The sequence below is a fragment of the Pollachius pollachius genome (genome assembly GCF_949987615.1).
Source record: "Pollachius pollachius genome assembly, chromosome: 6".
Taxonomy (NCBI): domain Eukaryota; kingdom Metazoa; phylum Chordata; class Actinopteri; order Gadiformes; family Gadidae; genus Pollachius; species Pollachius pollachius.
Genome location: NC_136939.1, coordinates 22,772,913 through 22,788,452, shown reverse-complemented (window position 1 = coordinate 22,788,452; position 15,540 = coordinate 22,772,913). Strand labels below are relative to the sequence as shown.

Sequence of the window (15,540 nt, the reverse complement as noted above, 5' to 3'; positions counted from 1 at the left end):
CGTGTGTGGAAACGATGCAGGCCAACGCGCAAATATACGCAGCAAATATGAGTCCCGTACGGGAAAGGGAAAATCCACTCTAATATTATTATAGGGCTAGTTCTACGTCATTTGTCTGATGTTCAGAGAATAATCTTTTGAAATGTGTGTATTGTTGTTATTATTTGAGCGGCATTGAAGACTTTAAACAAGATTGACCGTTGGTGCATGTTATAAAAAGACAGCAAATAGAAAGCACTTATTTCAAGGCTGTCGAGGAAGTGAGAAAGAGAGAGTGGCCAAGAGGCCACCCTACATCGGGCCCCTGGCAAACAACCAGGGGTCCGGCAGCCATGTCACTGGTGACATAACGAGGCTGAAGGCTGAGCTACTCTCTGTAAGAATCTAAAGTGTTTCTAAAGATTGAAAAGATGTTCGCACTCCAGTGAACTAGGTAATCACTTTGGCTCTTAGAGTTCTTCTTATTCAAACCAAAGACCTCCAGACATCCCGCCGGAGGAGTCCATTCATATAATCCTTAGCTCTAAGCAGTTCAATAGCACCAGTTGGTGAAAGTGTACCAAACAGCGGCCACTAAAGTAGTTGTTTCCTCCTATTGTTTGCGTTACTCGCCATCTGATACAGTGAACCTGATCTTTCAGAGTCCAACTCTACACAGCAGGGAATGCTCCTTTTTTCCCTTCTCTCCTCTCTAGTTAGTGTTATTTTGCCTTCCCCCTGCGCTCAAGAGCTCTTCTGCTTCTGTCTGCAATTTGCTGGCAGTCTTTCCTGTCTGCCAGCCAGACTTCCCGTCTGGAGCCCCTGGAGGCATGCTGTTCACAGATGTAGGAACTAAAGAACTCCAAACGCTCCGCAACTTCAATAACGTCTGGCAGCGTGCCGACCGCAAGCCCAGATACCATCTCAGCTCATCTCTACGCAACCTGACATTCCAATTGTCCCTGGCAGCGGCCTGTGCCCGCGTCTGTGCGCTGCAGAATGAGATTACATTTTGGGCTTTTGGGATGAGATTTTCCCTGAGTGTCGGTGAAAGGATGTATGGCCGACTTGATCCCAGGGCAGAGGCACTCTGCGGTTGGCGTGAGACTGGTATCCTGCTAGCGTCTCTCTGAGCTCCAGAGTGAAGAGGAGCAGGGTGTGTTTGTTCCTGGCACTGATGACTAATCAGTGGACTCAGAGCCTCAAGGAGCTCTGTGTTGAAGGACCTTCTTGTTTTTTCTTCTCCCCCCAAAACGGTATTTCCAGAGGGCAGGGCGCATCACGCTTGACTGGCAGTCGCCACTTTTCAACCCCTCGACCTTCAAGATTATCTTGATTTAAGTCTAAAAGTTAAAGTTATCGACAGAAATCCGATATCCGTAATTGACTTCAAATTATGTAATTAAAGTTATGAAGTTGATAATTTAATGGGTCGAGTTTATTTCCCCTCTAGGGGAAATAACTACAGTTATTATAACTAAAGTTATTTGGTGGGTGTGTAGTTGATACACTCCTCTTTGATATGATATGTTTATTTTATGTTTTTAGATCATTTATTGCTTTATTTTATTGACAATACTTCCATCCATTAAGTGCTGTGTGTGGTGGTCGTCTGCTTACCACTCAAATCACTATTGTTGTGGTTCAGAGAGGACTTCTCTATCTTTACGCATTGACTCCTCTCCTGTAATAACATGTCCATGGGCTTGAAGTCCTTGGAAGAAGAGAAACACACTGGTTACAACTGTAAATGGCTGGAAACATGCAAGGGATTGCTCAAGAGTGGCCTGCCCATACCTGAGCTGACAAACAGTTTGACGTTCCAGACTCTGTGGACTTGCGAGAACTGTATGAAACAAAGCAAACAACGAAATCCAATGGCATTAGTTTGTTGCTTTTCATCATCTCAGCCGTTGTAACTACCTTGTCTCAATTGTGTGGCATTCATCAGAAAATAAACATTGGGCCAATGTTCCGGCAATCTATCCGGTCATCACTTTGATGCTAACTCACTTCAATGTGATTTTATGTTTAAATAACAATCTAATGATCTCGGGCAAAAGACTACAGAAGAAGACGAAAAAACCACATGCTAGCTTCACACATTTCCCCGTTAAAAGACCAAACATTTCTGGTCCATCAGCAAAATTGAAAGGATGTCATGATGTCAGCATTCAGTAACCGGGGGGAATATCACTCTGAAATAGAGACGACCCTGGCATTTTCTTTTGTGAAGCCTATTATATATCTAGCACAAATAATCCAAGTGTGGTCCCGAAACATTAGCAGTACAACAAAGCAGCAGCAGCTCATCAGCCAACCTTTATTAAGGCGGCTTTGATACCGTCTGGAACAGACGAACCCGACACCCTGCACTAGACAAAGGAGGCCAGTGTTGTCATTTCAGGAATATAAATCTAAATCCCTCAAAATGTCCCTATGGAGTGTCGCTTTACCAAAACCTCTTCATCAGAATGAATGCTCACTTTTCAAAGAGTACATTTCAATATTAAATACATGATTAAAACACATGCACATACACACAGGGAAACACACAGGGACACACACATACAAAAACACACACACAGGGATAACAAACGCACACACAGGAACGCACACACACACAGAGTATGCATAAACATTATATATTTATAGCAAAAGAAAAAAGGGTATTTCATGGTCAATAGAAGAAATACTACTCCAAAATATCACAGTCAACAGTCTAACTAAAACACTGTTTGTCTTCATATCCAGTTTGTACATACAGCTACTTTAAACGACAGCGACAGAAAACCGAGGTCAAACAGCAGACTCAACCCGTCCAATTAAAGTGCCACCTTGAAATAAGCAGTGCTCTGGTTAGTCAATCAGCTGTTGATCCAGCAGAAGGATTACATCCTCAGGTCAATGATTTGCCCGAGGGCATCCTGGCATGGTATGAACCAATACAACAACCATTTAAAGAGTACACTCCAGCAAAGCTCTAAGGTGAACCAAACACCAAGTCAGAGCTGGTCCCCACTCACTATCAACATTTAAAGATGCCCTTTTGCCTGCTTACCCTTTCTTAATCCATGAAGTGGCAGGGCTTTATGGCTGTTCAAACTTCACTATCTCCTCTACAATCTGATTTTTGGGGGGGGTGGTTGCGGAAGGATAATGATTTCTGTTACCTTGGGAACCCAAAGCAGGCAGAAACATGTGACTCATGCAATAGCATGAATTTAACCCATTGAGGGCAGCTTGAGACCACGGTGAGATTTGGACCAGGCTCAATCCTCTACTATGTAACGCACATCATGTTTCCTCTTAAATAGGTTGTTTTAGGGTTAGGTAGGTTTAGGTTTAGGTATCTACCGGAGGTCTTTCTTGATGTTCTCGTAGTCTGCTTGTTCGCCAAGCTTCTCCTCCAGTCGCTGTGTGGAAAGATAAAGACAAAATGTTCACGTCAAATGCTGAAGCAATGCCATTCGGTTAATGTAAACATAAAGGGGCGACAAACTAATGGGCAAGAACACTATAGAGAACAGCGCCTTCTTCTTGATTAATGACCCGGATCAGCAAATACTTAAGACAACATCATAGGGGTGATAGGTTGAGGGGTCAAGGAACGTGGTTAAGAACATAAAAATAATGTTACTATTTGACAAACATTCAAAATACATCGGGAGTGATTTTCATATGCATCTCTTATCGCTCAGGTTGTAGAGTAATACTTTGAGCGTAGGCCAACCAGACGCCGATTTTCATTTCACATGAAAGCTTTTCTCAAGGACATTTGATCGTTTTCAAGTCAACTTTTCACGACTGGGTTTCAAATCATTTAACGCTCCAGGTTTCCCCCGCGTGCTGAGCCTGTGCCGAGTGCTGGTCTGCGGCCCTCCGCCCCCGGCCCACCTTGAGTGCGGCCTTGCGGCCCTCCAGCTCTCCCCTTAGCTGGCCGATCTGCTCGGCGGAGGTCTCCCTCACGCGGCCCAGGCTGCTGTGCAGCGTCTGCACGTCCTCCGTCAGCTGCAGCACCTGCCGCTCCTTGGTGCTGAGCTCCACCTCCAAGTGGGAGCGCGACAGCGCCTCCAGGGCCCGCTCCTGAGGGGCGGAGACAGGCGGGGGGGGGTGTGAGAAGGGCTCCTCCGGAGGGGTCGGTCGGAGACGCAAGGGTCTTGAATTGGCCTTCCAGTCGTGATTGGACGGCGGCGGTGAGGTCGCGGGCGCAGACGTGGAGGGTTTTGCTCTGTTGTCAATATCGTTAAAAAAAAAAAAAGGTCTGGAAGTGATGCATGCCGAATTCAATGTAGAAGATGGATGGTGGAAAAGGGCCTGGTCTAGACAGACTCTCTGGTGGAGGCGCTGTCAACCCCCCCGCTTGTTGGCCACCAATATGAAGCGAGGAGGGAGCCATACACACATTTCTCGGGGAACGTCGCCGCGCTGTGCCTACTTATTTTGCGATCCCTAGCCGTTGCATTTCTATTATCAAATTTAATTGGTGACATTATCCGAAGCAACATAAACTGGGACACCGCCCATTCTCGGAAATTGGGTGTGGCGGCGACCTGAAGCCTGTGTGTGTGGGTGCATATCAAGGGCAGTGTTTTGGATCTTGATGCAATCTGGATAAAAACAAGGTTGTAGAAGCCGCATATTTCTTCTCTCATTTCAACAGGGCCATAGCAGTGGATGCTCATGGTGGACGTCTGTCGAAGGCTCAGTGAAAGGCTGAGGATACAACAGGGTATGTTTAGCAGCCAAACCCACTGCAATATGATCTTTGTCTGTAAGAACTAGGAAGGTGGAACATCTGCGATTCTTTTTTTAACTGAAATCTTCCTCTAGCGGTATAGTTAGTACCCTAAAGGGGATGATATCATCATTCCAGGTAGTACTACAGAGCCAGTACCTCAATCCTCAAGATGCTGTGGATTTTCAGCTATTGTCTTTTTCGTGAAATGAGTTTTGATGCCTCGAAAGGGAAATTCAATTAAGTGAAACTCTTTAGAGAATTAACTTGTATGTTCATGCAAACAGACTAGTATTCGTTTGTTTGTACCTGACATGTTTCGACTACTTCCTGCAGTCTTCTTCAGATGCGTCAGTAGTAGAAACATGTCAGGTACGAACAAATGAATACTAGTCTGTTTACATGAACATACAAGTTAATATATCAAGTTAGACTAAATTAACTTTTTTGAGTCTTTAGAGAATTCACATTCCTTTTTGATATTTTCGTGCCAAAAAGATTAGAGCCCGTGAAGAAGACGGATGTCCTCAAACCTCAACCACGTATATATTTAGAAGATTCCAACATACTGGTGGGCCACTTTGAGTCTGGGTTTGCAAACTTTAAATCATCCAGGGTTTGGAGACGCTTGTTTTTGAAGTGGTTTTTCCTGTCCGATAACTTAGTATCGGACAGAGACACCTTTTGGAGAAAGGTGTCATCCAAAAGGAAACTGTTGCGATACAACTGCACACCGTCATGTTATCAAAAGCAACCTTTATTCACGTACCGCATTGCAATAAACATCGGCTTCTAGCACCGACTGCTATCAAGATGAATGCCTGATAGCAATAATGAAAGTTGTTTGATTGTAGTCTACCACTATGGATGCACAACAGGTCAATGGGCTGTGACCCCCTCCTTCTGTGATGGCCAACAAAATGGTCACCATGATGACAAAGATACCCAATACGGATTGGTCCAACCGATTGCTGCCATTCAAATAAATGAGGCTTTTCTCAAAATGGCGTGGAATTTGTAGTGAGTTTATGTTGTGATTCCGCTTCAGCGATAGGATGTGTACTAATTTTATTGACGTGAGGGGAAAACAAATCGCAAGGAACAACAGCGTTTAGTGTAGAAGGACCGTTACACATAACAGCCCTGAACAACGTGGTCAGAAGGACTCAATCCCCCCCCCGATTCAAGGCTCTGTCCTATACCAAACGTGTTCAGAGAACCTCTTTCTGTCCGACATGAAGACCTAGTGACGTTCTGGGAGCCAAACCAGTCCAGTGCCGGCGCTGGGGGCCAGGCCCGAGTCTACGCACCATATCCGGGGCCTTGTGGACCTGTCTGGCCAGCTGCAGGGACCGGTGGGCCGACGTCAGCTGGTCCCGTAGGGCGGCGGCCTCCCGCTCTGCGGCGTCCGCTCTCTGTCCAGATGGGGAAGGAGAGGAACGGCGATGGAACAGCAGCTTGGGTTGTTTTGGGACCGTTTCATTGATTTCCAGCCTGAGCTCATATACCATCCGTTTTCTTTACACTGTACTGTATTTGAATAAACATCGTACTTATAATTACTGCACGTGTAAAGCCCAGAATGAACTTTTTCGCGTCCGAAATAGACTCGAGTCTTATACTAAGTGAGTACTACAACTGTAGATAGAGAGTGTTTCGGTTTTGGATGGCGCGCCAAACATCAACCGAAATCTGTGCCATACTTTGAGCTTAACACTGTACATACAAATATACTGTCATTTACATTTATTGTTGCTTGATTTTGTATTCCATTATCACTTTATATATTTACTTATTTATTGTCTTGACGCTGATATTTTATTTTCTTGTCTGCTGCTGCGGTTAGTACATGATGATTAGTATGTTTGTTGTTGACACTTTGTTAATGATTGTTTAATCATGATTAAACAATCATCATCATCGATGTATAAATGATAGACAATTTAGAGTGCCCAGCAATGTCTTACTAACTGACCGAGGTGTTTAATAAAAGCAACCTTTAAAAATAGTATCTTTATGCAATTATTAAAATGTGACCTTTGAGATGATAGAACATTTTTTCTGAAGGTCAGAAATAATAAGGTTAACAATAAATTTTACAGTGGTGATGATGTTAATCAAATGTAAACTATTTAGCATAATTCATGAAGCAAGCCATCTCCCTTGTATAGGGGAAGAACGAATGACTTTAATTTACTCTCATCCTGTCGCTGTCCTAAAGGGACGTTCTGTATGTGTTGCATTAGAAAGACACTTGAAAGGGGAAAGTGTCACAGGTTGTAACGCATACATTCACACACACGTGTGTACTGCACCCTCAACCCGCCAAATGAGGGACTACCCAGGGTGCTGCAGACAAAGAACACACAGGGCAGTACACAACGCCTTATTATGATATTTTAACACTGAATAAAATGCATTCAGTTGGCTGTGTACTGCCACAAGTGACACACATTCAGTCAGGGGGTCAGACAAACGCAACAAAAATGATGCCATTTGCAAGTTGGGCATTTATATTTTTAGAGGGTATTTTTGGACAAATAAGATTCAGCTCAATGCATAGAATCCAAAGAGCTTGTATGGCACGAGTGAAACTCCTCCTCTGGGACTGATGAGAGACACGTTATACCGGCTTGTTAGTTATATGCAGCAAAATATTTGGAGACGGATATGGTGACGAGCGAGAGCCTTGCTGTCAATCTCGTTAGGTCGGAGCTACAGTAGGTGAGTTCATCGCCCAGAAGAGAGAGTTCTCATTCAAGCAAAGGCAAAGAACAAAGGCCCAATTCACAAGGCATTGCGTAGACCGTAAACACTACCGCTATTTTTAACTGCCAAAAGGGTTTAAGTCAGGGAAGGTTTAAGTCTAGACAGAGAATGAGGTCAGAGCGAGACTGCTCTAATGATGTTTTGACGCTTATTCTCTGCTCGCTACCAGGTATGATACACTGTTTAAACGAGCTCACATTCAACTGGCTTTGAACGAGCGTCGCTGATGTGAACAGAGACATGGGGACGACGACAGGAAGAGGATCCCATGTGTTTTCATTCCACATTAAAGGGACTCCCACCACGCACCACTGCCATAATCAGGCCATTCCTGCTTGTTAGCCCGGCCCAGGGCTGTGATGATATCAAAGACCTCCCCCCGCCCCCCCGTCATACTAATACTGTCCCCTGGGGGGCTGTGTGGTGACTGGTACTTACACACAAACACAAGAGACCGAGTACCAGGACCAGGCATTTTGGAGCCTGTTTTAGTGGGGGAGGGGCTCTGTGAAGTTTGGGCCGGGGAGGTTTACACTTATGGTGGATACAGACATGAATTTGCTCTGCCCTCTCCCCAACTACACCCTTAATGATAATGGCCATATGTCTGGGATTTTTCCTTTCTGTCATTTACAGTTTTTTTCCCACTGCATCTTTTATAAGCAAAGAATTGGATGGGTGTAGTTCAGGGTTAAAACTCATAATTTCGTTATTAACAACATAATAACGAACGATCATATCCTACAGGAAAATATTTTCAGGAATTATCTTTTCAATCTAATTTTAGATTTAATATAAATAACAACTAAAGTTATTACGATTCATACTGATCTTTATTAAACATACAAAAAAGCAAAGTGCGCCCCCACTGATATCTCCAACCGGCATGTTGTTTGGAAGGCCTCACCTGATTGGCTACCTCCAGCTCTGACATCACCTCCTTCATGTGGTCTGCCCTAGAGAGGAAAAAGCACAACATTGCGGTCATTCCATGAATTTTCAAAAATCAAAAAATGAATAAAATGTGTTCAGTGATATGCAAATCCCCACACACATACACACACAGACACACAGAAACACACAGAAACACACACACACACACACACACAAACACACACACACAGTGCTGCAGTCACTTAAAAATCTGGATGCACAAATTGCAAATGTTATTTATGTGTGGCTCAAACTGTGCTACATAAATATCACAATTATATAACTATTTTACTTTCATCAATTAACTAAAGTAAGATCTAGCAAAGACGTGTGTGTGTGTGTGTGTGTGTCAGGATACTTATTCACATGCCAAAATACATGTAATAAGAATGAGACTGGATTGTGTGCATTGCGAATTTATGTTCAGTCCATATGTATGTAGTTCTGCGTTTTTGCAATGCAAAACGCATTGTTATCCGATAAGACATACCCAAAGCAGTAGTCCAGAGCCACTGCCTGAATATGTAGTTGTTCCTAGTACACAGTTTAATCCCCATCCCACCTGACGGTCTGTCAGGATATTCTTTGGTAAGACACAATTGAGGGACAATACAGTCTGATGCTTAGCTTGGGTCGCATCCTAGCGCTCTTTCAGGCCTGTTCCATGCATCTTCTTGTTTCCCTATGTTACACATGGTATTTTCCATCGCCCTTTCCAGCGCTTTGCAGGCATTGACTCCAGTATCAAAAATCGAATGACGCTGAACACCTCGATCTTTAGGTCGGCTAATGGACGGAGGTGGCATTAACACTGAGCTATTGGCCCGATTTAAGGCCAGCCAAACAGCACATTATAGTCTGATGGGTCATTCAAGGTACTGGGATGCATAATATTATTAAATACCTTTGGATTTACGGGATTATGGGGAATTAACAAGTAAGGAAATATGCCCCCCCCCCCCCGAGAGTGGGATCAGAGACAGATTGAGAGGGATGATGGGACGGGGGATGGTGGGGTGAGGGGCATCAGTCAGTAATCAGCCAGCTAAATCATATTCAAAAGTAGACTGGGCCGCTTAGTATTTCTGGGCGCTGGATGGATTTACACTGTGTATTAGCCCTTTTTCTCCTATTACATGTCCTGCTCTGGGATTGCTCAGGCTTTACTGAGGATCGGACCACCGCAAATTTGTAAATAATTTTCAATTATAATGATTTTAATTCATTAGATTTATGTAGACACCAAAAGCACTTAACATACTGAGTCTGTGTGTGTGTGTGTGTGTGTGTGTGTGTGTATGTTTGGAGGGGGATATCATAACTCATCCACTGCCATTGTGTAAACCCTAAAATGTAGATTCTTGTTGGGTATCTTTAAGTGGATTTTATCCATTCAATTAACGAGTGTTGGCATTTGATGTAGTTTTAGGTAAAAGTGTTGTTGCCTATATGGAATTATCCACAGTCGAGAGAGAAGAACTATTCAGACTAACAACGTCAGAGTTTGATGGCCTATTAGAACAATGTTTTTTTTTCTGGGGACCCACTTTTTTGAAAATAACAAACCATCGCAACCCAATTCATAACAGGCATTGTGAGAGGAGAATAATGTCACGTCCTGAATGTTATCACTCCCATTTCTCTGTCACTTTATTAACAGTGTATCAAAGACCTGCTAAATCGGGGAACAAGGCATTTCAAAGAGACATTTGTTTGATAACTTCATGTTGTTGAAAACATGTTAAATCTTTTACTTGAGTACAAATTGAAAGAATGAAGAACATTTAGTGGGTTGTGAGTAGAGTACAAATGAATCAAGGATTCTTTTTTTGACACAAATGAGAACAAATCAACATTGTGAAGACCGTGAAGAAGACATATTTCCAGTATCTGGACGGCCCATCAGGTCACAGCTCACCCATACAGGCTCAACTGGACGCCCCAGGCTTCTCCCTTCTCCCCCATGCGGTGCCTTCAGCTAGATATACATAGACTACTATATAGTGTATGTATATCTTGTGATGGCATGTGAGTCGTCTCACAGATCAGACATTCGATTCTGATAGCAGACATGCTTAAAGGGTAATTCCGGTGTAAAATAGATTTGGGATATGTTTTGTAAGATAACGAGTTGAAACGTTCGTTTTGGAGCACAAAAACCGTATATAGACGCTTTCTTCATTTGGCTGTTTTTAGCCGATTCTATCAAAACGCTTTAACTTTGGAACGATGGGGGCACTGGTTATGGTAAAAACTAAATCGCTATTTTAAACCACTTAAAAGGCTAAAAGTAGCCCGACACTTCTTGGGTAGTATAATAAGGGTCTTAACATATAAAACGAGGCATTGAGAACTTTGTAAGTGTACAGATTGTTTATTAAAAAGGACATTTTGAAACACAATACCATCAGTAGATCACCCGTCGACGCCATTTTGTTTTTAAGACTCGACAGGTAGATTGACGAACACAGAGATTGTGACATCCGTCAGCAACACGCAAGCTCTGTGTTCGCCAATCTACTTATCGAAGTAGATTGGCGTTTTGATAGAATCGGCTAAAAACAGCCAACTGAAGAAAGCGTCTATATGCGTTTTTTGTGCTCCAAAACGAACGTTTCAACTCGTTATCATACAAAACATATCCCAAATCCATTTTACACCGGAATTACCCTTTAAATCTCGGGATTCAACCAGTCGGGGGGGGGGGGGGGGGGGCTATAGCATAGCAGGACTGTTGGACCTACTATAACTGAATTGAGGAAGAAGGCCAGACAAAGGGACTAATACTCACAGGAAACCCTTATATATCTGCATCATTGCACCCAGTACCTTAAAGTCAAAGCTTGTTGTGAGTGAGTCACCCCTATGTATAGCACGCCATAACACAAACCTGACTCAATCCCTAAGGTCCTCTGTTGTTAAGATTAGAAGACGGCATGTACTAAATGATTAGGCTAATAAGATTCATATAATTAAGATGATAAGTGTTACTGCAGGTAAAAGCATGTTCGATTTGTTAAACATCTCTTTGATTTGTTTGATTTCTCCATCCCCTTTATGTAATGAGTGTACGCTTATCGCTTGTTATAGAGAAAAGGGTGACAGGTTTTGAGAGAGTGGGAGAAGGTGTGAAAGTCTGTTATGTGTCACCCTGTTGCCACTCTGAGATCAGAAAGAGAGAGAGAAGCTCTGAGTGATGGCGTGCCCTAGGACTTGAGAACACAACTTACTTTGTAGTCGACTCTTTGTCAGACTTGCTGTTCAGGTCCTGCATCTGTGTCGCTTCAAGTGCTGTGAGACAAAGGCAATTGTTCAGATGCGTCGCACTTGGCACACTCATGCACATTGCTCACACTAGGAATACTGCCGACGCGTCACAAAAGCAGAATCTTAAGTGTCTGGTCAAGTTGTGGTCTTGAACGTTCTGACTAAAAGAGGTGAAATGACAGATGCCTTATTTTATAGCATAGAAACATTTAGAAACACACTATTCAACATACCCCAAAAAAACTGAAATGACGTTATAGAAGCCTTAACTTACATTTTGCAATAGCACTTAATTAATTGGCTAGCCCAAAATATTCCACAAGGTTGGTTTTTCACATACACAAACACCTCAGCATCAAAGGGTTTCGCGGGCTTTTGTATCATGTAAAATGGTAATTAGACGCATTGGTTTAGTTTGGATAATGAACCAGGAGCCAGCATTTTGATACTCGTTGAGAAAGGTAAATTATTTCTATACATATATTACATGTGATTTATTCAAGCCTTGAAGTGTTGTGTAGCTCTAAATATAATGAAACCATCACACCAAGGACACCCTGATGTCACACGATCACATGAGGCAAACCCAAATACACACACCTTTATGATGCAATAACTACTTCACAATAAATCCAGTTGGTTGGGAAATGCAATGAATTTCCCCCGCCGCGTTTCCCCACAGCGCTGCCATGGGGTAACGGTTTGTCTCTGTCCTCATGTTGGACAGTAAGTTCGGTCTCCATGTTGGATGAGCGTCGCAGACCCGAACCGTGAAATCTAAACATCTGTTCCCGTGACATCCTTTGTGGCGAAAACAACATATCTAATTGCTGTAACCGAAAAAGGCTTTGTCCTTTTTACTGTACGGCGGCACTTAAAACCGGCAAATTAGCCTAGAAGTACGTCCTAATCACTTGTATCAGTGCAGCGGAATGAGAGAGAAGGCAGAGAATGTGTCTGTGTGTGTGTATGTGTGTGTTTCTCGTGATACATTGTGACAGGCCAACGTCAGCGGACATGCCGGCCGCCGCCGGCAGCAGCCGCCGGTTTTGTTTGACAGCGTGGAGTTAGACACTTGCCTGGTCAGCAATCGGGCCATGTCGCTGGCACAATGACATGAGTGAAAGGACATGACAGACAGAGGGAGTTTATGTGTGTGTGTGTGTGTGTGTGTGTGTCTGTGTGTGTGTGTGTGTCTCACCAGTGTTTTGTTCACGTTTCTCCACCAACCAAGGACTGAGGCAAGCCCTTTGCCACAACTCAAGTCAATAAGACAGCATTAGACCCAGCTCTGATATGAGTGACGTCTGACCGTACCTGTGTGTTGGTGCCGGCCGCTGACGTCAGCTCCCTCCCGGCCTGGAGGTGTTGGGTGCTGTCTCTCTTTATGCTCACTGTGAATGGAAGAATGGAGCTCAGGGTTTACATTACACACACACATACACCACACACCCACACACAAACACACATATAACTTACACAAACACACACACACTCACTCATACACACACCCAGACAAACACATATAACGTATCCGCACGCACACACATACACACACCCACACAAAGGGTTTGCATTACGCGCACGTAAGACACCCATCGTCACCCAACTTGTTGACCCGATTCTACTGAAACATGCCAATATGAGACAGTAAGGATTTCAGCTGTCGTATCAAAGACTAACCCGCTCCGACATTCCCTTGAAGTCTGTGCCTTTTTTTTTTAAAGTATGAAAAGACACGTGACGTGCATGATTAACCGTACAGACACTTTGGGAGCCCGTGTTTGTAACGCTTCTGCGCGTTTCTAGCACACAACAATATCACCTATCGCTGATTGCCTTAACTAGACCCCGAAAGCACACCTTCTATGATCTGAACCTCCACCATTGCACAACTCAAACACAAACAGCGTGAAGAAAAAAGGGTTTCGCTGCGGCCGCTGCGCTTTGCCTTCAATATTTGCTCCTATTTTACAGGTCGCAGGGATCGCAGTGCGGGCTCCGCGGCCTGCAGCAAGCGCTTCCTAAAAATGTCACCTCCTCCAAAAATAACTTTTATAGAGTGGCCCACATGGGCCCCCCCCTGGACTCCGATCAGCCCTATCACATATCCTATCAGGGCAAGTGTATCAAGGTGGAGCCATGGGGCCAGGAGGAGGGGAACCTCCCTGAAGGAGGTCCGGAGGCACACATGCGTCCCAGTAAAGGTCAACCGTGAGCTCAATGAGATGCAGCCGCCGCCTCAGAGGCTCGGTGTGCTGGCGTTTCGGTAAATCGTTGGCGGCTGATGCAAAGACTTGTATTTGTAATGTGTGACGCCGTCCACCCCGAGGGGGCATTTATACATTTGCAGTTCTTTGTTACATTTTCTATTACATATTAGCGCATTGTCCTTTTTAGATCGGCGCACTCATGTGGCCATCATGAGCCGACTCACACTAGAGGTTCTCTTTCACTTTAGCTCCAGCTACAGCCCAGCTGGGGGCTTCATAGGACGGGGGCTGCGTCCCTTACCTCTTGTCCTCAGTATCAGCGCAAACCCGCTCTCGCGTCTCCTCCTCGTCCCTGAGCATGTCTGTCTTTGACTCTCCCTCCAGGCCCTCTCCCTCCAGGGCCTCTCTCTCCAGGCCCTCTCTCTCCAGGCCCTCTCCCTCCAGGGCCTCTCTCTCCAGGCCCTCTCCCTCCAGGGCCTCTCTCTCCAGGCCCTCTCTCTCCAGGCCCTCTCTCTCAAGGACCTCTCCCTCCAGGCCCTCTCCCTCCAGGGCCTCTCCCTCCAGGCCCTCTCCCTCCAGGGTCTTTCTTTCCAGGCCCTCTCCCTCCTGGGCCTCTCCCTCCAGGCCCTCCTTCAGGCCCTCTCCCTCCAGGCCCTCTCCCTCCAGGCCCTCCTCCAGGCCCTCTCCCTCCAGGCCCTCCTCCAGGCCCTCTCTCTCCAGGCCCTCTCTCTCCAGGCCCTCCTCCAGGCCCTCCTCCAGGCCCGCCTCCAGGCCCTCCTCCAGGCCCTCTCCTCCCAGCCGCTGGTGCCCGGCCCCCGGCTGCGTGGTCTGCCGGGAGCTCTTCTCGTACCCTTCTATCTGCTGGTTAAGTGCTTTAATCGTCATCTCTGGGACACGGGACAGTGGGCAGGACGATAAGGAGAAAGGGAAAAAAGAGGCACGAGGTTAGAATGATTTGAATTATTACATGCTGATGTACATTCTCCTTTATTTGAAACAACTACGCACTCAAAATAAAGCGCTTTGGGCTGAGTATTCTAAGAAGGAGGGGGAAGGGTTTATCGCCATGGTTACAGCCCACGGCAACTTTGTGATGTTTTTTTTTTTAGTTTTTTTTTTTAAGCCAGCACGTGTCGTTGAGTATGAGCATTATAATGAGTGATGCTGAATTTGAAATGCGCCACACACCATGGCGTTATTCTGTAAGTATATCTGAGAAGCTTAATCCTCTTGGACGCACCCATCAAAGTGAACCACTCCCCAGACAGAGCTCCACACAACCACGCACACACGCCAGGGTGATAGCGGACCGACCCAGTGGTGCCTCCACGGACGAATGGGGCTTCTGAGCAGAGCAGAATGCTCACAATCGGGTTGGCAGAGAGCGGCAAAAAAGAGGATTGGACTCTTTTCTCAGCATTACGTTATAATTGTACTGTATTTCATATACTTAAAACAATAAAAAAAACACTGGCACAATAAAACATTGCCATGTCATTTAGATTACATGTAAAAAAAGAATGCACAATTCAGGGCTAGGTGGATGATGGGTCACAGGATGATGGCAAGCCCACCACAATATGAGCACATCAGAGCTTATTACGGGCTGACAGTGTCCCCTTAATGCAGCTTGTTCCACCC

General features: G+C 44.9%; 1 protein-coding gene across 1 annotated transcript in view; it reads right to left on the bottom strand.

Moving 5' to 3' along the window:
* LOC307076945 (homeobox protein cut-like 1) overlaps positions 1-15,540 on the bottom strand; it is a 90,978-nt gene that overhangs the window by 19,599 nt on the left and 55,839 nt on the right. Inside the window, exons 6-14 of the mRNA XM_079738177.1 lie at positions 14,201-14,786; positions 13,004-13,080; positions 11,650-11,710; positions 8,394-8,442; positions 6,028-6,132; positions 3,877-4,065; positions 3,337-3,395; positions 1,777-1,825; positions 1,600-1,693 (exon numbers count right to left, since the gene is read on the bottom strand). Coding sequence (XP_079594303.1) covers positions 1,600-1,693; positions 1,777-1,825; positions 3,337-3,395; positions 3,877-4,065; positions 6,028-6,132; positions 8,394-8,442; positions 11,650-11,710; positions 13,004-13,080; positions 14,201-14,786 — 1,269 coding nt within the window. The remainder of the gene's footprint in view (positions 1-1,599; positions 1,694-1,776; positions 1,826-3,336; positions 3,396-3,876; positions 4,066-6,027; positions 6,133-8,393; positions 8,443-11,649; positions 11,711-13,003; positions 13,081-14,200; positions 14,787-15,540) is intronic.